Source organism: Geotrypetes seraphini, chromosome 2, assembly GCF_902459505.1.
Source record: "Geotrypetes seraphini chromosome 2, aGeoSer1.1, whole genome shotgun sequence".
Taxonomy (NCBI): domain Eukaryota; kingdom Metazoa; phylum Chordata; class Amphibia; order Gymnophiona; family Dermophiidae; genus Geotrypetes; species Geotrypetes seraphini.
Genome location: NC_047085.1, coordinates 442102015 through 442128791, shown reverse-complemented (window position 1 = coordinate 442128791; position 26777 = coordinate 442102015). Strand labels below are relative to the sequence as shown.

The 26777-nt window shown below is 43.9% G+C and overlaps 1 protein-coding gene across 1 annotated transcript in view; it reads right to left on the bottom strand.

The window, feature by feature from the left end:
• Positions 1-1228: 1228 nt before the first annotated feature.
• Positions 1229-26777, bottom strand: part of GAD2 (glutamate decarboxylase 2) — a 149260-nt gene continuing 123711 nt past the window's right edge. The window contains exons 12-16 of the mRNA XM_033934223.1: positions 25961-26039; positions 15986-16135; positions 8189-8296; positions 5012-5101; positions 1229-1402 (exon numbers count right to left, since the gene is read on the bottom strand). Coding sequence (XP_033790114.1) covers positions 1229-1402; positions 5012-5101; positions 8189-8296; positions 15986-16135; positions 25961-26039 — 601 coding nt within the window. The remainder of the gene's footprint in view (positions 1403-5011; positions 5102-8188; positions 8297-15985; positions 16136-25960; positions 26040-26777) is intronic.

Genomic DNA, 26777 nt, shown 5'->3' with positions numbered 1-26777 from the left:
TTTTTAAGTTATTTCGATGCTTATTAAACTACAAACTGGTACATCTGATATTCTGTTCCACAATCTTTTTGTTGTTTTGGACCCTTTATGCAGGCAGATTTGCTGAAACAGAGCCTGTGTTGGGTTCTATTCCAATCCAATGTATATGTTGTACTCAATTAGAGTATAGTTGCCAGCTTGATAACTTTCATAATCTCTGCTATTTTTGTTCCTTTTGATACTTGGTACAAAATTTTTTTCTCTTTTTCCCCCCCATGATTTTATGGTTATGTCTAATATCATTTAGACATCTACTAATCTTTTATAAGAACCGCAAAACTCTTAAAATCTTGCTGTCCTATTATGCGTGTGGTTTTCAGGCTTGATCTTAGGGACCTCCAGCTTTTTGGGTCTTTTGGAAATCCCCAATGAATATGCAAGAGAAATATTTTTATAAAACTGAGGCAGTGCATTCAAATCTATCTCATGGATGTTCACTCTGGATATCCTGAAATACTGACTAGATGGGGTTAACTGTGGGCAGGTTTGGAAATTACTGTCCTAGATGATTATGTATTTAGGTGATAAAAAAATAAAAAAAATTCAGTGGCACTGCATTATGGGTTTATATTTTAAAATATGCACAACTCAAGCTTCTAAAAGGAAAGCAATCTTATTTAGTTTTGGTAACTTTTGTCCCTTACTTTTTATAACCCATACAAAATAAAAATCTGTTCATTTACAAAATAGGATTTGTTTTTATATATATATTTTCCTTTTGTAAAATTATATGTATTTAAATACATTTGAAATGTTTCTATAGTTAAATAAGAAATACAGTTCTGATAATATGAAAAAGTCAATAATTTTTTGTGTTTTTAAATAGATATTTTATATTTAAGTTTGATTACCCCCTTAAAAGCATCTCTTTTGACTTTTAAGAATTTCTATTAAATCCGGTACCAGTCTGACTACTTAACAGTAAATAACATTATTAAAGTTGGGGAACCTTTCACAAAATCACATTATTGTTCCTTTATCAATATATTAATTCAGCCTTACACAACTAGTTATTATAGGGGTTTTTTCTAAAACATAAGAAAAAGCTTTTAACAGGAACATTATTTTTTGATTTCAGATTGTACGGTACTTTAGACGACACAATATAGAACTACTTTTGAATGCACTACAAATACATTCACACACTTTGCAACAACTCAGTTGCCTGACAAGGGATTTGGAGGCCAGACTATAAATCTTGTCCAAGACGCTCTATTTCTTCAATTAGGAAATCAATGTCTTGGTGACTCGCAGCTGGGTTCGAGATGACCATACGAAAGAAGTTCACTTTGTCTCCAAGTGGTTGATAGCTAACCATCGTGGATCCATATTCCATCATTCTAGCTTTAATCACAGGTGCTACCTGTGCATGTAAAAAAACAAAAACCAAAGCATCACTTTAAAAATAAATTGCTCAAACTTTTAATATAGAAAAAACCCAGAACTCATCTAATCATAAATTTCATTTGCATCTTTGCTTTCCTGACTACTTTATCAGCTTCTCTGCTTTTTCAGATATTGTCACCTGTCTTTCTTTCTGTGATCTCTTGTCGTTTATGAAGGCTATCCTCTTTTTCTTTACCTTTTGAGCTTCTACTTTTGAGAACCAATGCATTCTTTTCCTCTTACTTTTTAGCTGCTTTCCTAATAACAAGGTTTATTGCCCTTAAAATAGCTTCCATAAGTTTTGCCCACTGCTTTTCTATTTTTCCCAGATGTTCCCTGAAAAAGCAACTATTCAGGGCTTATAACACCAGCACACTTCCTATTAGGAAATATAACTGGTTTAAACTGGGCAGATAGCCATAGGCACTCTCTTTTCTCCCCCCTCATTCATTGCTATCCACCCCCTACTCAGGTAAAAATCAATTAAGCCAATAAGGTTTAACAATAATTTGACAAAGAGATTGTAGTTTTACTAGGGCTGCAGCATTGCAAATGTAACATTAACAATTACAATGAGATAATATGCACAATACATTCTTGTACAAGGGGATGCTGAAGAGTTCTCAGCCCAACCAAGAAGAGAATGATGTGGAGCCATGAAACTTACAAGTTATTCCACACTTTACTTGACACAGTATGAAGGGGATCACAAACAGATCGGAGAAGGTTATCATGCCGCTGTAAAGGGCCATAGTATGCCCCCACCTGGAATACTGCATCCAGTACTGGTCGCCGTACATGAAAAAGGACACGGTACTACTTGAGAGGGTCCAGAGAAGAGCGACTAAAATGGTTAAGGGGCTAAAGGAGTTGGCGTACAGTGAGAGGAGACTGAGAGGGGTCATGATCGAAACATTCAAGATAATGAAGGTAATAGACCTAGTAGATAAAGACAGGTTGTTCACCCTCTCCATGACAGAGAGACCGAGAGGGCACTCTCTAAAGTTAAAAGGGAATAGATTCCGTACAAACGTAAGGAAGTTCTTCTTCACTCAGAGAGTGGTAGAAAACTGGAACGCTCTTCCAGAATCTGTCATAGGGGAAAACACCCTCCAGGGATTCAAGACAAAGTTAGACAAGTTCCTGCTGAATCAGAACATATGCAGCTAAGGCTAGACTGTTAGGGCCTAAGGGCTGCTGTGGGAGTGGACTGCTGGGCATGATGGACCACTGGTCTGGCCCAGCAGCGGCAATTCTTATGTTCTTAAAAAGTGTCAAGAAAAGTGTGGAATAACTTGTAAGTTTCATGGCTCCACATCATTCTCTTCTTGGTTGGGCTGAGAACTTTTCAGCAGCCCCTTGTATTGCGATGTCATAATGCCTCAATCCACCAGTGCCTAAGAGACAACCTAATCAGTGATGTCACAATGACTTGGTTTCCCTATACTTGGGTCCATTTGCCTCATTGAAATAAAGTGTCATGAAAAGTGTGGAAAAAAACTTGAAAGTTTCACGGCTCCACATCGTTTTCTACTTGAGAACTTTTCAGTGATCCCTCATAACTTCAAATTGGACTTTTGACTGTTCATTTTCCTAGTTGACTCTTTATGAACTGAGTTTAAAATGGTTGATGAGTGTCAGATTAGGGAGAGTATTAAGCTTTTGAATAACTCATCCTCTCCTTTAAATCTTTATTCAGTTTTAAAGTATTAGGTGATGGGCGATGGTGTTGCAGATTAAATATCATGGTATATAAATCTTATAGGTCCTCTTTTACTAAGCTGCAGGTTTTGACCATTGCCCAGGGCTCTAAATGCTTCGATGCTCATAGGATTTCTATGAGTGTCAAAGCAGTGTCGGAGTGTTTAGCATCCTGGACCATGGCAGAAACCTCTATCGCAGCTTAGTAGAAGGCGGCCCTAAGGAAGTTGTTATGCCTACGATTTTGAAAAGGTCATCTGTACACCCATTGCTAAAGAATTCCAGATTGGATCCACAGAATTCAGAGAATTACTATCCAATTTCTCGGTTGCCTTTTCCAGTGAAGGTAATGGAAAATTTGGTTTTACAGCAATTAATGGAGTTTGCTTATACTCAAGAGTTTGTAAATCCATTTCAATTTGGTTTTAGGATTAATCATGGAGTATAAACTTTGTTGTTCTCACTCTTTGATAGATTACAGTTAAGTTTTGAGAGAGGAAATTAATATTTTTTTTGGGGGGGAGGGGGTTATTAGATGTTGCTTTGGCATTTGATACTACAGATAATACTATTTTGTTAAATCACTTTAAAATCTTGTGGAACTGCAGGCAGGTACTGACATGGTGTACATAATATACCATTACAATAATCTTGAAATTCTCTAGCGGATGTCATCAAAATGATCCCAATGAATATCAGGTGTACCCCAAGGTTCAACACTTTCTGCTATCTTATTTACTCTGGCTTTTACTAAACTGCGGTAGAGATTCTTACCATGGGCAGCAAGATATAGGCTCTGATGCTCACAGGAATTGAATGAGTGTCAGAGCATTTACCTCGATGGCCTGCGGTATAAAACTCTACTGCAGCATAATAAAAGGAGCTCCTAATCTTTATTTGCAACCAATCTGTACAGTACCCATGTCTATTTGTCACTCCCTCTGCAATTTCCTACCCTAATTGTCCTGTTTATCTGTCTGATTGGATTGTAAACTCTATTAAGCAGGGACTGTCTCTTACATGGTTAATATAATGTAAAGCACTGTGCGGCAAATTCTATAAATAGCATCCCGATTTTAGGCGGCCTACTGCTGTCTAACCACCAATTGGGATACACGTTAAAAAAACCCCAATCATCCCGGGCAGGCTGCCTACATAGTAGGCGCCTCCGTGAGCCTAGGGAAGCGTGTAGGGCCACCTAATTTCACCTAAGGCTAGTCATGGGTGTGGTGGTAGGGAGGCAGATGTGTTTGGGGGGGGGTCTGTGTGGGATACTTTTCAGGGGGGATTCTGGCAGGAGGGACTGGGCATCCCTCCTGCCAATGATCTTTGGGGGGGGGGGGGGGTTTCTGGCAGTTGGGACTGGACATCCCTCCTGCCAGCAATCTTTTCAAGAGGGATGGGGGGATTACGGCAGGAGGGATTGGGCATTCCTCCTGCCAACGCTGTTCGCAGAGGGGGGGGGGGCGGGGGGCAGCACACAGTTTCTAGAATAGTGACTACTAATTAGCTATTAACTCAAATTAACAGCCAATTATTAAATTAAGTTTTGCATGCAACTGACTTTATTCTACTGTATAAATTGCATACACATATGCTAAGCCTAAATTTGCATATGCAAGTTTATAGAATTAGGGGGAAGGTCCTTAAGTCTAACTTACTATAACTTTTGAAGTAAACTTTGCACCACTTTTGTACTGTATCTTTTAAGCTTGATGGTATCTTTTAAGAGTTAGGTAAAATGTTCCAGAATTGGGTGGAATATTCTTGGTGAGGTCTCACCTAGGACTTGGCCAGGGGCATTCTCACATCTTTTTTTTTTTTCTAGTGGTTATGCCTTTCCTAATGCCTGCTAACATCATTCTTGCCTTTTTCCTTTGCTTACCTTTGAAAGACGATTCAGTCTTTCTTCATTGTCTTCCATGTTACGTATATTGGGAGGTACATACCAAAAGCAGACATTTGTGTGTTGAGGCTGAAAGGCGGAATACATGATATATTATAGCAAGTGATGAAAAATTCTGATTACAGTATTAATAACTTTAAAGTTGGACCAGTATGAAAATTCTCTAGAAATATTGCATACAGTAGTAGCTTTTGAATTGGCATAGGTGGCTTCCACAGATGTAAGATATCCTATTTGGTCTTTCACAGCATTTCATGTTAGTGCCATAGGAAAGTAATGGTGAAAAACTCACCCTGGACTTTTCTCTGAATTAGCAGGGGGGAGATCCAAAGGCCTCTGACCTATCCTCAACCTTCTCAATCCATCTACTACTTTTGTCACTGTAGACCACCACCTTCTCCTTGATACATTGTCCTCACATGGATTTCAGGGCTCTGTTCTTTCTTGTTTCTCTTCCTCTCTCTCATATCGCACCTTTCGTGTATGCAATGGTGGATCCTCCTCCACTGATATCCCACTATCAGTTGGAATAGCCCAAGGTTCTGTCCTGGAACCTTTTCCTTTCTCCTTCTATACTCATTCCCTTGGTGCTCTGGTCTCCTTCCATGGTTTTCAATATAACCTCTATTCTGACGACTCCCAGATCTACCTCTCTACACCAGAAATCTCTACAGGAATCCGTGTCTGAGTCTCAGCCTCCCTGTCCGACTTTGCTGCCTGGATGTCCCACTGCCATTTAAAATTGAACATAAGAACATAAGAAGTTGCCTCCACTGGGTCAGACCAGAGGTCCATCCTGCCCAGTGGTCCGCTCCTGCGGCGGCCCATCAGGTCCATGACCTGTGAAGTGGTTCCTGACCATTTCTATAACCTACCTTTGCTTCTATCTGTACCCCTCGATCCCTTTCTCCTTTGGGAACCTATCTAAACCTTCCTTGAACCCCTGTACTGTGCTCTGGCCTATCACAACCTCTGGAAGCGCGTTCCATGTGTCCACCACCCTCTGGGTAAAAAAGAACATCCTAGCATTTGTTCTAAATCTGTCCCCTTTCAATTTCACCGAATGGCCCCTAGTGCTAGTGGTTCCCCACAGTTTGAAGAATCTGTCCTTATCTACTTTTTCTATGCCCTTCAGTATTTTGAAGGTTTCTATCATGTCTCCTCTTCTCCAGAGAGAACAGCCCCAGCATTTTCAATCTGTCAGCGCATGAAAACATGGCCAAGACTGAGCTACTTATCCTTCCACCTAATCCTACCTCTCCTCAGTGGATAAAAGGGTAAAGGGGGTGGGACTTGTATACTGCTTTTTCTGTGTGTGGTTACAATCAAAGCGGTTTATACATTTTTTTAGACAGGTACTTAGTTTGTACCTGGGGCAATGAAGTGTTAAGTGACTTGCCCAGAGTCACAAGGATTTGCAATGGGAATTGAACTCACAACCTCACTTTTTGTAATTAGAAAAATCACAACATCTGCTCTGTTTCTAGAATGTTAAAAGTCTTTCTGTGCTCTACAAAGCAAACAAACCTATATGGATGACGGATGAATGGTTTAAAGACTGAGTCTTTGCATTTGACAACAAGATGAAAAAGAGAGTCCAGTTGCTCGTAAACAATTGACTGGTGCATACTGATGTTAGCAACTGACACCTAACACAAGTGTGATTCAGCCTTACGATCACTGTATCATCTATACCTTCAAGCAGCAGTTCAGACAGCAAATTCTTAAATATATTCTTCATGCAATGGAACAGATGTGATTGGCTGATGTTGGCATCAGAATCACCACTACCTTCATGCATATTGCATCAAATTAGAGGCTGATTGAATTTTAGTTTCAGTTTTGGATCTGGCACTGAAACAGACCCAAAAACCTGGATTTGGGTTTCAACCAGTTACTTGTGAATTTTCGACTGAAACTGAAACTTTCCCCCTTCCCACGATCACTCTCTGCTGTCAAATACCTTCCCCTGGGAAATGGCCTACCAGCCATCCAACTCCACGAGAATTTGCGGGAGCCAGTCAAGAAGCCGCTCCTGCTTGGTGCCGCTCGGCGGCTGAAGAAACCCAATCTTGCAGCAGCCACCACCGACTGGGTTAGTAACAGGGCAGGAGATCGAAAAGCTCGCTCCTGCTCGCTGCACCTCTGGACCACCAGGGATCGGCAGAGGAGGTTCGAGGACATGGTAGGGAGGAGGGACAGAGTGCAGAGCCTGGGAGGGATGTGAGGGCTGGGTGAAGACCCTGAAAGGGGAGGGAGGGAGGGAAGGAAAAGGGCTAGGTGCAGTGTCTGACAGGGGAGGGAGGGAATGGAGCTGGGTGTAGTGCCTGACAGGAGAGGGAGGGAAGGGGGCTAAGTACAGTGCCTGGCAGGGAGGGGGCTGGGTGCAAAGCAAGACAGGGCAGGGCACTTGAATATTAAGCTGCCCGACTTAAATTTGAGTCAACCATTTTTTCCTCCTTTTTGGGGAAAAATGGGGGTCTCGACATATTCAGATCGACTTATATTCGAGTATATATGGTACATAAATATTTTGGGTAAATACCCAAATGTCACTGGATTTGGATGTATGAAAGCACAGTGGAACACAAGTCTCTGGATATCCAGGAAATCTTGAATTTGGATGCCCCGTTTAAAAATTGACATGATATACTTTTGGTATAATTCTATGATACATTTTGCATCAATAAATGAATGTTAGGATTTTTACATGTGTAATAATTGGGTATTGTGATGCAATCTTGTTTCATCGTGAGGGAGTCAGTGTTACTCCTATCAGCACATGAGTTTTTGGCTTTTTGTTTTTTAATTTTTGTTTTTATTGAATTTAACAAATACAAGCAAGCCATTAAACATGTACAGAATATTAGGTACAGAAGAGTGTTTCAGATTAATTTAAAGTTTGTTTTAAATTTCAGTGTCCTAGGCCTCACACTGTTATCTATCCAGCTAGTGACACAGCAGTCTGTAATAACTTTCAACAATCCTATCTGAATAGTGAGGCTGAAAATGAACAGTTAGGCCCTTGTCAGCATTTATCTAGATTGCAGGAACTGCTACCCAGATAAGCACGTTTGAATATCAAGGTCATCGTATGACTTTTCAGTTTCACAAGACATAAGTTAAAAGTTATTAGTTGAAAAAAAGAATGCATACCTTTCCATCAATTACCATTTCAAATCCTTCTCTGTTCTTTATTCTGTTGTAAAGATATTCCGCAAGGTCCAAGCACTTATCAATATGTGCTTCAAATCCTACTGTTCCCTGGATAAAGAATATAGAACACAATGGTTCATACCCTATCCCTTTGAAACTCAAGATATAGATAACAGCAGTCTTGCACAGTTGTTTGGAAAGTTTTATTATATCTATTTACCATCTATAAAGTACAATAATGGAAGCATTCCACGCCTTTAATGTTGTTGCAGTCAGTTTGTAGGCAATAGTGCTTTTCGTTGCCTAGTCTTTCAACTATGAAAGATTAATCTCCTTTGAAATAGTTGCTTGGATTTTGAAAATTGTTATTTTGTCTAGAAAAATGAACATATGTTGAACAGATTTTCCATTCTGTGGTAGGTATTTTGGTTGTTGCATACTGTATAATGATAGTATGCTTATGTGGATAAGTTGCATAGCTAATTTATGCACATAAGATAAAGGATTAGATACATAAATGATACCTAGAAAGTATTGTACAATAAGCATTGTGAAAAACATTTATTGTAATTTGAGACAAAAACACCAGAAAATTTACATTGTAATGGCAAGTCTTGTGGGACCTAATGTATAAGGTTAAAATAGATCTTGAACAAGGTGTATCTTCAGAGGTGTCTTAGGAATATGAACATACCAAGTTATATGTTTTCTCAGGGTTTCCACAGCTGGCAGTTAAGGAAACCCTGAAAGAACATCTAACCCAGCTCCACAGGGAGAACATCTTTATACCTACCAGAGACCTTTCCATTCTATAGACTTTCACAACAAAATTCAAATTACTGACCAACTGACTTTCCCGCCAAAATTCAAATAGGTGGCTGCCTTGCTCCCAATCAGGTCTGTGAACCCACTATTTCCAAAGTCACACTGCAGACTTCAGAGCATACCCTGAAGAAAGCCACAGCATGGTGGCTGAAATGTCAGTTTCTACGTGACAATGACACAGCGAGACCTGGAAACCTGCAACAAGCATACCAAGCTATAGTTGCACCCTGATTTTTCCACTGCCTATGAGAGGAGACAGTGGGTTGGAGCAATATTTGTACCTTTCCCTATTTGTATCCTATGTGGCCGCACCACTTGCGGAGTGGTGGTGGTGGGGGGGGAGGGGGAGTTTGGTGCTGCTGAGAAAATTTGTATACAGTTGATTTTTGCTACCTACTGTGGTCAAGGTCAGGTGATTCAGTGAATGCTCAAGAAATCCAGATTCCACAATACACGCACATCTGTATAGGATCCATTTACTGAACTACACCGTAGAATCAGTGACAGAACAACTTGGCAACAGCAAACTTATTTTTCAACAGTTAACCCTCTCCCTCCCAATGTATTCTAGCTAGTTCTCTTATTCTTTTTCAGTCGTCCCTATCCCATAGTAATAATGCAAGTGACAAGATAGCAATGCTTGACTGAAAGGCATGCTTCGCAGATCCCTCATTAGTCTGCTATAAGTGACCCATTTGTTTGAACAGTTGCAAAGCAGATGCATATGCTAAGTACTTCTAAACTTAGGGGTCAATATTGGAACAATATTTAACTGAGTAGCTGGTAAATTCCCACTTAATGAGGCAGCCTATTAACATTTCTTCAACATTATCTATCTTTAAATGCCTTGGTTATTTACTTCCAGAACTCCTCTGTTCCTCTAGTTAGCCTTTTAGGCCTTACTACTGTCTGAATAATCATGCTGGTAGTTCATATAAGAAAATGAACTCCCGCAGTAAATATGAATTTGCCTTGCAGCAGATGGGAATACAGTGATACCTCGGTTTACGAGTGCACCGATTTGCGAGTGTTTTGCAAGACGAGCAAAACATTTGTAAAATCGGTGCCTCGGAAACCGAACATGGCTCGATTTACGAGCGCCCCCCCCACAATCCGGCACCCTCCCCCCCCGCGATCCGGCACCCCCTCGACGCAATCCGGCACCCCCCTGACACGATTGGGCACCCCCCGCCACGATTCGGCACCCCCCCGATGCTTCTTACCCTCATCTGGGCACCGGCACCAGCATGTCCTGTTTTTGGTGCCGGTGCCCGAAGATCGGCCTCCTCTTCTGCTTGATGTAACTTCCGATATTGTGAAACCAGAAGTTACATCAAGAAAGGACTTGGCAGAAGGAAGACCCCAGCACACCCTCTGAAGATTTTTCTCTATGGCATGGCTGTCTTCTAAAGGTAAAATAGGCATGGGGGGAGCTGGGGAGGAAGGTTTAGAGATGTCTGAGTGCAGTAAAAGGTCTGGTTCCCCTTCCCACGATAAACCAGCTGCAATTTTCCCTTTTCCGTGGATTTCCCACAGTTTACCATGGGAACCCATCTCCATGGCATTTTCTAATTCTTAGCCAGTGAAGAGAGGGAGAGAGAGAGAGATGCCAGACTATAGGGGCTCAGGGTGAAAATGAGAGAGGGGTGGGATTTAGAGGGAAACAAAACTGTAGCTGTGGTGATAGAGGCTAAAACTGTAGTTGTGGTGAGGAGGCTAAAACCTGAGAAAGGACAAGGCAGGAAGGAGTTTCAGGCCTTAGGATAGGAGAATTCTACGCAAAACACTACAAATAAACTGCATAATTTTGAAATATTGTGCGCAGAACGTGAACTCGCAGGCCTTGAGCATGCTCAGATGCTCAAGGCCTAGCAGAAGAGGAGGCTGATCTTCGGGCACTGGCACCAAGCATAGGACATGTCAGTGCCAGTGCCCAGATGAGGGTAAGAAGCGTCAGGGGGGGGGGTGCCGGATCATGGCAGGGGGGTGCCCAATTGCGTCGGTGGGGGGGGGGTGCCGGATCATGGCGGGAGGGGGGTGCCCAATCGCGTCGGGGGGTGTGCCCGATCGTGGCGGGGGGGGGGGGTGCCCGATCGCGTGGGGGAGTTGCCGGATCGCAAGGGGGGCCTTCGGCGGGAGCAATGCTGGTTCTCATGGGGAGGGGGAACGCATCAAAGCGAGTTTCCATTATTTCCTATGGGGAAACTCGCTTTGATAAACAAGCATTTTGGTTTACGAGCATGCTCCTGGAATGGATTATGCTCGTAATCCAAGGTACCACTGTATTTACTTCTGGTGAAATTCTGTGCAAAGTTTTTGAAAATTCTGCGCACAATATTTCAAAATTATGCAGTTTATTTGTAGTGTTTTGCATAGAATTCTCCTATCCTGAGGCCTGAAACTCCTTCCTGCCTTGTCCTTTCTCAGGTTTTAGCCTCCTCACCACAACTACAGTTTTAGCCTCTATCACCACAACTACAGTTCTGTTTCCCTCTAAATCCCACCCCTCTCTCATTTGCACCCTGAATACCCTCCTTGGCCCATATAGTCTGGCATCTCTCTCACTTTCCTGAGAGGTCTCTCCAGGTACCATCCCGGACAACCTGTATTCGTGCATGAGATTTTTGTTACTGATATGCATCACTATACACTTATCCACATTGAACCTCATCTACCATGTCGATGCCCATTCCTCGAGCCTGATTATGTCACGTTGCAGATCTTCGCAATCCCCCTGCGGCTTTACTACTCTGAATATCTTCATATCGTCCGCAAATTGAATCACCTTGCTCATTGTACCTATGTCCAGATCATTTATAAAGATGTTGAAGAGCACGGGTCCAAGTACCGAGCCCTGCGGCACCCCACTGGTGACGTTCTTCCAGTCCGAGTATTGTCCATTTACCCCCACTCTCTGTTTCCTATGCTCCAACAAGTTTTTAATCCATGGGAGTATTTCACCCTCGATTCCATGGCTCACAATTTTCCGAAGTAATTGCTCATACGGACCTATGCAAAGCACTGGTGCTGTCACTGATGTGTCCAGGTTTAATGTTTGTGATAGGCATGTCTGGTTTCTAGAATCCAGGTCCAACCTCTTCATTTTACTTGTAGTGTGCACATACGTTAGTGAGGCATAGAGTAACAGTATTACTATCCTCAGACAGGTATTGGTGAGCTATGTCATCAAATATAAGTGAATGAATGAATCAAATGATGGGCTGGCAACTAAGCTTAATGGAGTGTAACTTTGGTCTCATTCACAATGTCTTGGGCAGTAGCTAGCTCTTTAGATTGAGTATCCTGACCAAGGTATAGAAAGATAAGTCTATTTTTTCCAACTGGGCATTGGCTGGAGCCAGGCTTACTTTGGTAGGCTAAAGGATAATTTCCCCTAGTTTCAGATCACTTCCCACAGTTTTTTATTTAATAAAAAAGAATCAAACTGAGACTGATAGAAATTTGATAACTTGGTTCATCCACGGTAGCAACAGAATGCTGTGTTAGATGGACCATTATTCTGACCCAGTATAGCTATTCTTATGTAAGATCTTTCTCCATGGGGTGACTGAGGCTCCTAAAGGTAAAATAGGTGTGAGGGAAACTGGGAAAGAAGGCTTAGAAATGCTGACTCATGTGGGACATTGCTGCTGCTGTTGTACCTGCATGGGGGGCTGCTGGACTTGTGGAGGGGGTGGATTCTACTGCAGTGACCATGGTGTGTTGTGTGCTGGCTGACTAGCTGGTTTCAGAGTATAAGGGAGAGAGAGATCTGGACCTGATCTGGGGGTTGGGGAGAAGGGAGATAGGTGCTGGAACAGGAGGGAAGAGACAAAGAGGGTGCTGGACCTGCAAAAAAAAAAAAAAAAAAAAAAAGGGGGGGGGAGGTATAAAACAGAAACAGAATACTGTTTTTTTTAAACTTTAATAAAATGATTTCAATATAAAATCATAACTATTTGAGGCTTGTGTGGATGGGATCAGATAGAGTTGACAGGGCGAGGACAGTGACCAAGCTTGCAGTGATAGGATGGGAACAAATTTTGTCCCCACATCATTCTCTACTAAGAATCTCTTCCTCTCTTCCCACCCTATTCCTGGTCTTGGTTACTCTTTCTTCCTCTCTTTACCATACCCCCTCCTGCACTTGTGGGTCCAAAACCTATGACTCCTTACCCTTCCAACCACCTCTCTTGCTTGCACCCTGAAACCCTTCCCCAATTCCCATGGTCTAGCATCTCTCTCTCCTTCTCTCCATGGCCAAGCATCTCTTTCTTCTCACCCCTCTTTTTGGTCTGGGCCCCCTCCCCCCTTGCATCCATGTCACCTCCCCTCTCCTCCTTCCCCTGCAGGTCTAACCTCCATGTCCTATCCTCTCACCCCCTATACTTGCAGTCCAGCATCCATGTCCCCTCCTCTCTCTCCCCACTTACAGTCCAGAATCCCTGCCCCTCCCCTCCTTTCCCCACACTTGCAGTCCAGCATCCATGTCCCCTCCTCCCCATGGGCCTAGCATCCATGTTCCCTCCTCCCCCCAAAAATTGTGGTCCAGCATCCATGTCCCTGCCCCTCCCCTCCCAGTGTGGTCTGGCCTCTCTGACTGACTGACCCCACCCAGTGAGAACAGACATACCTGCAGACCTTCCAAAGCAGCAGCAGCAGCGGTGGTGACTGGATGGCCAGCAGAGGCAACGTTGTCAACAGGCTCCTTGCAGCCGCCCTGCCAAGACCTTCCCTCTGTTGTGTCATCCATCCACAGGAAGCGACACGGCAGAGGGATGACCCTGACCGGGCTGGTCGCAAGCATGCTGTTTGCAGTTCTGTGTCTGCTGGCTGGCCTCCGTTGCTGCTACTGCTTTAGGAGGCCTGCAGGTTTGTCGGCTCTTACAGGGAGGGGGTGAGGTTGGTTGGTTAGTTAGCAGATCGGTCAGAGAGAGGGTCAGGGGCAGAACAGAACATCTGTGCAGAATTCTGCGCTGCACAGTTGTGCAGCATTCCACCAGGAGTAAATCTTGGGCCCGATATTCAGAGCGATTTAAGCAAGCAGGAGAGGCTCTGGCCCACTTAAATCACAGTGAGCCACCCAGCCGCCAATAGTCAGTGACATTAAACCAGGCAGTGCCGCTGAATATCATCTCTGATTGTCCATGTTAAAAGCGGGCAGGTCAGGGGCAGTACAAGTAGTGCCACTGAGGAGTAGCTGGCAGTTAGGTGGGTGCCAGCATTATTCAGTGCTGGGACCTGCATAGCTAACCTGGCCAAGTTAGGACTGCTCAAAAGCTGCCCGGACTCTGCCACAGACTGCTCTTGAGCTAACCAAATAGTGCCATGGAGGTCTGCCTGAATATTTAACATTAAAATCTGGGTAAGTGCTGCTGAATATCTGGCTTTGCCTCAGTAAGTGGGAATTAACCAGCTAGGAACCTTTCTACTCAGTTAAATATTGTTCCACTATTGACCCCTAAGTTTAGAAGTACTTAGCATATGCAGATGGCATCTGCTTTGCAACTGTTCAAACAAATGGGGCACTTATAGCAGACTAATGAGGGCTCTGCGAAGCACGCCTTTCAGTCAAGCATTGCTGTCTTGTCACTTGCATTATTACTATGGGATAGGGACGACTGAAAAAGAATAAGAGAACTAGCTAGGATACATTGGGAGAGAGAGGGTTAACTGTTGAAAAGTAAAAGCAAAATGAACACGCTTTCAAAACACACAGACTTTAAATCCTTTTTCAGGATACAATTTACCATCTGCGGAGAGCAGTTAGTTCACTGAACCAAATAGACCTTTTGATCTGGAAATCGTTTTGAGAAAACAATCGAGCTTAAAGGCCAACGTACGAAACCACTGCATTTAAATCTGTTAAATATATGCAGCCAGCTGAATCTATAATGCAGAGCAACAGTTTAAAACGTGAATGCTGTGGCCAAGTCAGTTTGACTGCCAGGAATGATGTCGTGCAATTTGTTTCTTCAAAGTAGCTTGCAAGAATTTGTTTTATAATTGCTGCGGGAAGGAATAGAGAGGAAACCAGTCTGCTGGCTTTTGTGTATAGTCTTGATATCTGGCTTTTTGGAACTGATTACAATCCAACAAAACACTTATGCTGTATAGCAGCTAAAATCAGATACAAAAACTATGGTGAATAATGGAGTTTCAGTTCCATTTGAACAAATGATCCCTTAAAGGTAATCAAAGGAAACACACAAAGGGAAAATTAAATGCACATTTTGGGTTATGCTGAAAAATATATTTGCTGTAGCATTTCTGAAGAATGAAAATGATTTTGTAGGCCTTCTGCAGAATTACAGAAAAAAAAATAAGCTTACCCCAAATGTAATTATTTTCTAAATCATGATGAGTGAGCAGTCATTTTACTATGTTTCTATGTTTCTATAATGCTGTTTGGAGCAGGAATGGTGGCACATTCACAGAAATGATATGGAAATTTATGATAAAACGACACCCTTGGTCCAGTGAACATTCACGATTTTGTAGAATAATATAAAAAGTAGGGCTGCATTTTGATTAAAAATTTTAATTGCGGTTAATTGACCTACTGAAAGGCTGCCTGCGGCCTGCACTGAAACTTTTCCTCTCACCTATCCTGCCCCCTTCTGATGTAATTTCCTGTGGACTGGGTTACAGGGAAAGGCCTTTCAGTTGGGCTGCTGCTGCAGGGCTGAAGAATGGCTTGAAAAGTGAACCGGATGCCTGGTACAAGGGTATGGGGGGCATCAAACCATGGTGGGATGCAAGGGGGCATCGAGCAGTGGTGGGGTGCGGAGGGGAGGGGAGATGCTGAACTGTGTGGGGAGGAGGGGAGGAAGGCAGAGAAAAAATGGCATGCTTGTGTTTGTTAATTGTGATTAATAATTCAATCATGAATTGAGGCATTAGTTGTGATTAACGCCAAATATGTCTTGCTATTGTTCATCAAGCAAAGCTTCAAGTTGCATACTTTCTCACCTTTGCTCTCCACATCAGCCATAACTTGAAGATATCAACATGGCGCCCGCATTGCAGAGCTTTGTCTCCAGTGTCATATGATAGGTCATAGTGCTTATCTTGTTGAAAGAGGTAGGAAGCATGCATTTGATTGCAATTCTGCATCAGGCCCTACAGGAGTCAAAACAAAAGAAAGATGTATGACATATTTCTTGGCATTTAACCTTGTTGTGAAAGTAGGTTTGTTTTCTTTTTTGCCATTTCTCCTCTACATTCTTTACTCTGCTTACTATACCCATTTTTTAAAAATAATAATAACAGGTGCTTTAGAGTAATGCTGCAGTGAGGATGAATGTAGAGTCCGTCTGACAAGCTGTGATGCAGGTATAACGTGAACCTTTATTTTTTTCATCAAAACGGGGCATCTTCTGATTTTCAGTCCTGCCCCCAATCCTGCCCTAACCCTGTCCCCAATCCTGCCCCAGCCTCACCCCCATCTTATTCCATTCATTTTTCATGTACACACAATAACTTATTATTTCATAATGGTAACCATAAAATAAAATAAAAAACACAAAGCACACTATATGCAGAAAAAATGTTATCATTTATATTCGGGGGGTTTTCAAAGAGGTCAAGACAGATGACTTTAAAATATGCAATATCACCTCAGTAACAACTATCAGGGAGAGAGCCCAGGCTCCACGATCGCCTGTCCCTTTGTCCCCACACACAGCTTCAGGATGCTCTCTCTGAAAAGGGAACATTTCATTGCCCTGAAGCTGTGCGTGGGGACAACGGGACAGGGGATCTAAAAACGGGACGGTCCCGTTCAAAATGGGTTGTATGGTCACATTATGCAGGTATCACCTATACGTCAGTACAGTAGGACTTTGGTAGGTTCACACGTGTGTAGTGTTAGGGTGGGATATAGGTAGGGTTGCCAGATTTTCCTTTTGGAAAATCTGGACTCCTACCCTGCCTCCAGGCCCGCCTATTTCTACCTATCCCCGCCCTAATCCCAACCAAGCCCGCTCTAGCCCCGCCCCCGCTGCCTGCTCTTGTTGGGCAGGGAGGAAGTTTGTGCACGTGAACATGTGCGTGACCTCATCGTGTGACGGCCATGCATGCGTGGACTTCCTCCTAGCCTAACAACACAGCTTCTCAAAATTGGGACAAAGTGCCGGGTTTTGAAAAGCCGTCCGGACCCACAGACATGTCCTCAAAAGGAGGACATGTCTGGGAAATCCAGACGTCTGGTAGCCCTAGATATGGGCCTGGGTCCCCCTTCTCTGCAGTCCACTGCACTAGGCATCAGGCTACTCCAGACACTTGCTTGCTGTCTAATAGGACTGGCTATTACATCACGGTGAGAGGCATGTCCTGTAGTTAGTCAGCCAGCGCCTGCGCCTCTCCTCGCCGACAACTCTGCTCCTTCTCCTCACTTCTCCTTCTATAGCACCCCCCACCAGCGGTAATAGGAGGCTCAGGGCCTCGGCTGGAGGACATCCACACATGCATGGACATTGACGTGATAACATCACGCATGCATGTGACATCATCATCGTGTTGACTTCTGCGTATTTCCGGGTGCCCTCCAGCTGCAGCCCCGAGATTAGCGTGCCAGCAGCTTAAAAGGTTGATCTAACTCAATCACATCTATTCTCTGCCCCTAACCACGCCTACTTTTTGAGATAGGCATCATTTAGTGTGAGACGGCACCTCCACTTAGCCTTCACTAGGTGCGCTAAGAGTTAAGCGCCAAACTCTTAAATTGCTTAATTTTTTTTTGATTGGCTGAAAACCAGAGTGGGCAATTATCATACTGATTAAACCAATTAAAAAATAAACTCTATGAGCGTCGGGAGCAGCACGGCCCATTCAGCGTGGCTCACCGCGCTAAAAACTTCAAGCGCAGTTTAATAGAAGAGGGCCTTAGATGTTGTTAGGTGGCTGCAATTAGAGCATCTAGCAGTGCCTAATGTAGGCACCGTTTACAGAATATGGCCCTAAGTTATGTATATTGGTATTACTTCCCTAGTGTGCGTTAGGTTAGGATAAGACTTGTATTGAAAAACCTTCCTCTGCAACTGTGGCAAACTGTAACTTGTAAACTCTATATTTATTTAAACATTTATATCCTGCATATCCAAATTCTATGCGAGTTACAAAAATCACATTCATAAATCAAATTAAACAGATACATCTCACAAACTAACATAACACAACAAATTTCCAATATCCTAAAACAAACAAACATACATATTTATTTATTCATTCATTTATTTAGTCCATCCTTCCAAAAGAGCCCAGGTGGGTTACAGGAGTACATACACAGTATGTTCAAAGACAATATAGACAAGACTTATTTGGAAAGCGAGTGGTACAATAACTAAGTTATTGTAGATATAAACATCTGAGATACACTAATTAACAATATATGCTTCGGTGTAGAACTTAATAAATTGTATAGTAGGCTTCGCTGGTAAATAGTACAAGGCTGAAATGTAGACTGTGAGTAGGGGTGGTATTATAGACCTCCCTTAAATGCCTTCTATTAATAGTTTACTTTTTCCTTTTTCCTTTTTCTTCACGGCCCTCAGAGATGCCACCAAGGGTTCAATACATGATCATGACCCCTGGCTTTATGCACCCAATCGTCACCGGGTCGATATTAGTGTAAAACTAGTTAAGTCTTGGAGTGTAGTTTTTTATATATTATTTTCTTATATTTTTCAAAAACTTATAACTTAAGATTAATATCATAAATATTTGTAAGAAGTATTTAAATCAATACTTAGCTTAACCGGGTGGTTGACAAGGGATACATGAGCCAACATGTTTCACCCGTAGAGGGGGTTTCCTCAGGGCTACTATCCCTTACTAATACTGGCTTCTCACGACGTGACCACCCGATCTAAGTTCTCAATCTTTCCTTTAACTGCTAAAGGAAAGATTTATAAAGTATAAAGAGTTTTACCTCATGCAAAGTTGTCATTTCTTTAATAAGACATTAACTATTTTTTCTGTGGCCCTCCAAGTACCTACAAATCCAAAATGTGGCCCCACTAAGGGTTTGAGTTTGAGACCACTGGTCTATAGTGTCAAAGGCAGCACTTAGATCCAAAAGAATCAGTAATACGATGTTCTCTTTATCTAGAAATTTCCAGCAGTCATCTATGATGTCTAATATTACTGTTTCTGTGCTATGATATTTCCTAAAGCCTAATTGGTAGGTAGAGAGGGCAGTGGCGTACCTAGGGTATGTGGCACCCGGGGCCCATCATTTTTTGACACCCCCCCCCATGTAAAAAAATATTTTTTGTAATGACCATGAAATGGAATAAATGGTCAGAATAGAAACAGGCAGTGAAAATTTTCTTATATTCCAAACATAACATAACATAAATTATGTCTGAATTGTCATGACATCAGAAGTACATATGGAGTAGTTGCAGGTGATGCTTGGGACAGTTCTGATTGTGTTAGTTCGGTTTTATGTGTTTTTTGAATAGAAGGGTTTTTATTTCTTTTTGAAGGTTTTGCAGTATGTGGTCGATGTCAATTGGTTGTAGGGTTGGGGGTCGAGTGTTGCAGCTCGAATGGCTAGGAGGTTGTCGAACAGTTTTTTTCTTTTGACGTTTTTGGTTGGAGGGTGTGTGAATGGTGCGTGAGTTCTCCTATGTCTGTTTGAAGTGGATTGAATTATTTAGCTGAAGAAATTAGTTACCCCCTCATCCCACACACATTAATTCTCTTCCATTTTTGTTCCCATTATAAAAAACACTGATAAGTTCCCAGAAAAAAAATACATTAAAATAAAAAGTGAAAACAAAGGCCCCTACAGATGAGAACATAACATAAGAATAGCCTAACTGGGTCAGACCAATGGTCCATCATGCCCAGTAGCCCATTCTCATGGTAACCAATCCAAGTCACTAGTACCTCGTCGAAACCCAAAGAGTAGCAACATTCCATGCTACCGATCCAGGGCAAGCAGACACTTCCCCCATGTCTTAATAACAGATTATGGACTTTTCCTCCAGGAATTTGTCCAAATCTTTCTTAAAACCAGCTACACTATCTGCTTTTCCCATAACTTCTGGCCACTTCATTTTTAAGTTTAGATCTTTCCTTTCAAACAGAGACCTTGCTAGATGTCAAATACAGCACAAGGTAACTTCACATGGACTTAGCTGTGCAGGAAATGTGAATCTCCTTATACACCCACCATATAGTGCAAAAATGTGCAAAGGTCTGTTTTTTTCTTTCGATCACTACATAGCCTAATGCCACACAAGCAGCGCTGTTACAAACCTATTCTGTAGGTCAATGCTAAGGATAACAAAGTTTCCTTCCTTGGACCAGAAGGAGATACTGATAAACCACTGGAAGAGATCCCAACACAACACCCAAAGACCCACTCAGTGTGTGAACCAATTGAGTGGAGTGGACTAACTGGGGGGTGGAAATGGGCCCAGAGTTTGCTCAGCAGAATTTCCCAGACCACCTCTTCCTCTCAACACATTGACACGCTGCCACCACCACCACTAGAAACACCTCACTGGGTAGGCCAGCTATGCTATAAACTTTATAAAACACATTATTATATTTTCTTATAAAGCACATATTTTAACTGAACTCTCTGACATCCTCAGCCTTTCCATTCACAAAAATAGAAGGAAGAAAAGTTCCCATTTCCTGCTGTTTCATGTCCCCGGCCTATACAATATTTTTTTTCTGCAGACCCTTCAAAAGTCTGACCAAATCCTCGTTTCACTTGCATTATAAAGTACTGAGGATGCCATCTCTCCCCAATCCCAGGTCCTAAAGTCTAAGACAGTAGTGCAAACTAATGCTGCCAGATTCAAGAAAAAAAATTTCGATTCGATTCAGCCTATTGAATTGGTTTTTCAATTCGATTTTCCTGCCCAGTTGGGTGATTTTTTTTCAAAACTCCTGGTGGGTTTTATAGCTTTTTCACCCCCTTTGGCTTCTCCTAACCACACTGGCGCTGTGGTGTAAATAAAATAAAGAAACAAAAAGGACTTTTCCTCTCTCTGTTAAATCCTAGCTCACGTTTGCAGTCCAACACCAGCTCTGTCAGGATACACATTTCAAATCTGACATATTATAATCACAAAACAGAAAATAAAATTAATTTTTCTACCTTTTGGTGTCTGGTTATATTTCAAATCTTGTTGGTCCAAGGCTCTGGTTTTCTTCTGATAACTTGCTTGCCAGGGTCTCCATCTTTCTTCTTTCTGCGTGCTAACCATCCATCTGCCAACTCTGTCCTCCCTTTCCATTTCCCTTCCCTCCCCAGGAAGTCTGGTATCTTTCCTTTTTTTCATCTCCCTCCACAGATCCATCTTTTCTTAACTACCCTTTCATCCGGCATCTCTCCCTCCTTCCCCACCACCCCAGAGTCCACCATCTCTTCCTTTCTTTTCCCAATTACCCTCCTATCCAGTATCTCTATCCCTCCTCCACACCATCCCTTGTGTCCAATTTCTCTCCCTTTCAGTTCCTTCCCTCCCTAAATCTCATGGTCCATCATTTCTCTCCCTCTCCTCTATTTTCAGACCCATTATTTCTTCATCCCCCCCCCCAAAGTTTGGCATATGCACGTCTTTTTGAACACCCCCTTCCCTCCGTGTACTTCTAAACCAGGGTCCCCCCCAAAGGCCTGTCCCCCCTTAAAGGTCTGCCTGTCCCCCCTTGAAGGCCTGCACCCCCCTTGAAGGCCTGTCCCACCCCCTTGTAGGCCTGTCCCCCCCTTGAAGGCCTGTCCCTCCCCCTTGTAGGCCTGTCCCCCCACCTTGAAGACCTGCCTGCCTGTCCCCCCCTTGAAGGCCTGTCCCCCCCCTTGAAGGTCTGCACCCCCCCAAAGGCCTGCACCCCCCTGAAGGCCTGTCCCCCCCTTGAAGGCCTGTCCCACCCCCTTGTAGGCCTGTCCCACCCCCTTGTAGGCCTGTCCCCCCCTTGTAGGCCTGCCTGCCTGTCCCCCCCTGAAGGCCTGTCCCCCCCTTGAAGGCCTGTCCCACCCCCTTGTAGGCCTGTCCCCCCCTTGTAGGCCTGCCTGCCTGTCCCCCCCTTGAAGGCCTGTCCCCCCCTTGAAGGCCTGCACCCCCCCTGAAGTCCTGCACCCCCCCTGAAAGCCTGCACCCCCCCCTGAAGGCCTGTCCCACCCCCTTGTAGGCCTGCCCACCCCCTTGTAGACCTGTCCCCCCTTGTAGACCTGTCCCCCCTTGAAGGCCTGTCCCTTCCCCTTGAAGGTCTGCACACCCCCCCGAAGGCCTGTCCCCCCCCTTGAAGGCCTGCCTGCCTGTCACCCCCCCCCTCCCCCTTGAATGCCTGCCTGCCTGCCCACCCGCCCCACCCTGAAGGACCGCTCGCCCCCCTGGCCTCCCCGCACCACCTATGAAGCAGCACTACCTATGCTCCCGGCCTTGCCGTTCAGTCCCCACCACCCCCGAAGGACCACTCGCCCCACTGACCTTCCTGCACCACCTATGAAGCAGCCGCAGCAGGATCGCGACGTCAGCTATCCCTGCGCTGCTTAGGCACTGCTTCCTGCGCCGCGTTCCCGCCCCTCCTCTGATGTCAGAGGAGGGGCGGGACCGCGGCGCAGGAAGCAGCGCCCAAGCAGCTCAGGGATAGCTGACCTCGCGATCCTGCTGCTTGCTGCTTCACAGGTGGTGCAGGAAGGTCAGTGGGGCGAGCGGTCCTTCGGGGGTGTGGGGGGGACTGAACGGCAAGGCCGGGAGCACCCCTTCAGGGCTGGCACCCGGGGCGGACCACCCCTCCCGCCCCCCCCCTTGGTACGCCACTGAGAGAGGGAGCCGTTTTTTCTATGAAATCCCATAGCTGTACAAGTACCACCTTTTCCAGGATTTTAGACATGAACGGGAGGTGTGAGACAGGTCTGAAATTACTTGGTTTGTCTGGATTTAAGCTAGGTTTCTTTAGAAGTTGTCTGACTACCGTGGATTTCCAACTCTGTGGAATCATACCCAATAGTAAGGACTCATTTATTAATGGCAGGATGGATTCTAGGAAGACTTCTATGACTGATAAAAGAGTGGAAGAGGGGAATTGGTCTAGTATGGAGGTTGTGGGGTTTAGAAAATCTACTATGGTTTTTAAGTCGTCATAGGCCATTGGTTTGAAGTGATCGAGAGTTTCTGGTCCATGTGCATTGTCGGGCTGTATGGCATCTGTTATTTGGTATTTTCTCATGGAAGAAAGTGGAGAGGATTACTTTGTGGGAACTGATTATTCTCTTGTGAGGCAGAGAACAGTTTTTTTGTCAATGTGAAGATGGCCTTTGATCTGTTTGGGATCTTCGATAGTAGTTTGGAGAAATGGGCCTTTTTAGTCTCATGTGTTGCTAGTTTGTAGTCTTCAATGATCTTTTTCCAGGTGGATTTGTCCTCAGTGCTTTGCATTCAGCACCAAGTTTTTTCCACTTTCCTGACTTTGCTTTTCTTTGCTCTCAAGGCTTCTGTGAACCATGGAGATGAAAATTATTGTAGATTTGGTTTAGTTTCCTTTACTTTTACTAGACTTTCATAGAGTGATTTAATACCCATGTGCCAAGCTGTGACTTTTTCCTCTAGGATGCTGTTCGTGGGATCTATGTCTGCCATTAGTTTAGGGATGCTGAGGAAAAAGGATTATAGGTGGACTGACTTCGGGTCAAATACAGCTTTAGATTGTGTTTTTTTTCCGATCTATAGCTAGTTTGGCCTTGATGGAGAAATCCTAAATCTGACAGTGACTTATAAAACCAATAGTCGATATGATGTGAACTAAAAAAATTAAATGTTAAAAACAACATTTAATTTTTTAGTTTTTAAAATGAGCCTTCAAACTCTTGTGAAAAGATAAAAAGGTAGGGATCAGACAGACTGACTAAGGAAGATAATTCCATAACAGAGGACCTACCACACCAAAGACACAAGACCGACTACCATATTTTCTCGCATATAACGTGCGCGTTATACGTGGTTTTTACGTACCACGCATACCCTCACACGTTATACGCGTGAGCGCGTTGTACAAATTTTTTTTTAAATAGTTCCCCCCCGACGTCCGATTCACCCCCCGCAGGACCGCTCGCACCCCCACCCCGAAGGACCGCTCGCACGCACTCCCACCCACACCCGCACCCCCACAGCCTTCCGACCCCCCCCCATCATGTAGAAGCTCCTACCGGTGTCCTGCTGCTTCCTCTTGGTGGTCCCGACACCCGACACGATCGGGGCAAGAGGTGCGGGTGCGGGTGGGAGTGCGTGCGAGCGGTCCTTCGGGGTGCGGGTGCGTGCGAGCGGTCCTTTGCGGTGGGGGTGCGAACGGTCCTGCGGGGGGGGGGGTGAATCGGACGTCGGGGGCATCAGGCTTTCAGGATGGGGACAGGACTTCAAGGGGGAGAGGAGAGTCGGAGCGGGCGAAAGGAGAGTCGGGGGCGGGGGAAAGGAGAGTCGGGCGGTGACCAGAGAGTCGGGCAGCATGCGCGGTATACGGGTGTGCGCGGTATATAAAAATTTCTGTACATAGATTTGTGTTTTTCGTGCGCTATACCCGTGTGCGCATTTTACACGGGTGCGCGTTATCTACGTGAAAATACGGTAGTTGTTGTAGATGTAAGTTGAACAGAAGGAACAACCAGTAAGTTCTTCGACTGAGAGCACAGAGTGTGGAAGTGCATATGACTCCAATAAAGAAGCCACCACTTTCGGTATGGAATGATTCAAAGCCTTATACACTAAAATTAAGATCTTAAATTGAATTCTCCATATTACTAGATGCCAATGTATGTAATGGAGAAACATGTACATGACGAGGTATATTGGTATAAGATCCCTAGTTTGTGTCGAGTTAGGATAAAAGCTTGTATCAAAAAAACTTGTACTGTAACTATGGCAAACTATAACCTGTTAACTGTATATTATGTATGTCAACCTGTAACCCCAGGTACTTTAGATAGTGTGAGTCCGCTGAGACAGATAGAGAAAAATGCTTGAGTACCTAAATAATTTGTAATCTGCATAGAATTGTAGGATATGCAGACTATAAATAATTAAATATATAAATATATAAAGAAAATCCATTCTGAGCTCTTTGGGAAGAATGGGATAGAAAACGAATTAAATAAATAAGTGTTTCTGCATGGACCTGCAAAGGGGGCATGACGATAGGCAGGTCGGGGGCATTCCCTTGAAATACACAGCGTGTTACAGAATAGTATGGATCTGCGCCCAACTTGTGTGCCTGGATTTACATCTGGTGTCAGTTGGTGTAAGTCCTCGCACCAGAAATTGGTCATGGGCCCCCGAATTAAGCAGAATTCCAGAAAGGGAACTGATCCTGCAATGCCCAGAATACCATTCAGTGCTGATTTTTTTATGGTGCTGAATTTTGAGCACCATTTGCTGGAACCAGCCCTTTAGATGTGATTTCCACCTGTCTTTTTGGCATACCGTCAAAAGCGCGCAGGACTTTGGCACGCTGACAATCCCGTGGCAACATATGCGTGCAGGACATATGTGCGCCGCCACTTCTACGGCTTTGAAGCCTTCCCGTTAGCGCTGTGAGGGGGGTATGGGGGAACTCCACCAGTACATGTACAAGTTCTTGCGCTCCCATTTGCAGGGGATTTGGGGTGAACCCCCCAAGTACACTGAAAACTCCCATTGACCTTTCCGTTTTCGCTGTTTGGGAGTTTTCAGTGTAGTGGGGGGGGGGGGTCCCCTTCCTCAGAACATTAATGGAAAGGCTTCAAAGTGGCAGAAGTGGCAGCGCGCATATGTCCTGCATGCAAATGTCACCACGGGATTGTCGGCGTGCCAAAGTCATGCACGCTTTTGACGGGTCACCGTCTTTTCAACCTAATAAGTACAACATAATGAAAGAAAAATACAGCACCACACCCATACAAAGCTGATAGTTTGCAACTGAAATCCAGAATGAAATGAACATGGAAACTGGTACCTCTTCTCTCACTAGCAAAGCAGAGCACTGCAGTGGAACACCCATCATCTTATGTGGATTCCATGTCACCGAATTAGCCCTACAGAAACACACGAAAAATGAGCTTTAAAATAATTATTTATTCAGTCAGATTTAGGAAACCATTTTAGGAGGCTTGCACATATGTAAATTGATATAATAAGAAACAATTTGACAATAGGCACTGCTTATACATTTATGCCATGGCATGTGTTATGGGTGGGCCTTGAAAGTCTACATATGTTCTATAACACATATACATGTATTTTCATGTTTATTATTTATACCTGCTTGAGTCATTTACAAATGTAGATTAATTTCTTTTTTTGGGCATGGGAGGAGAGCTTGAAGGAGGAACTATGTGTGTAACCCAGGTTCTGAAAATGGAGTACAGTGCTCCCCCGTGAATTCGTGGTCGGCGGTTCGCGGTTCCGGTCATTTCGGTATTTTCCGACTGTGAATGACCGGGCAGGGGAGGCAGGAGAGGGCAGCTGGAGAGGCAGGAGAGGGCAGCCAGAGCGCCGGTGAGTGAAGGAAATCACTCGCTGTATGTTCCGACCGCCTCTTCCTGTACTAAAGTCAGGCCTTACCAATCAGAAGCTGCGTGTCAAAGCAGTGGATTTCCCTAAGCCATCTCAATAATGGCCTATGGACATCTCTTTTAGGAAATTATCCAAGCCTTTTTTAAACCCTGCTAACTGATTTCATCACATTCTCTGGTAATGAATTCCAGAGTTTAATTACACATTGTGTGAAGAAATATTTTCTCTACTTAGTAGCCTCATCACATGTCTCCTAG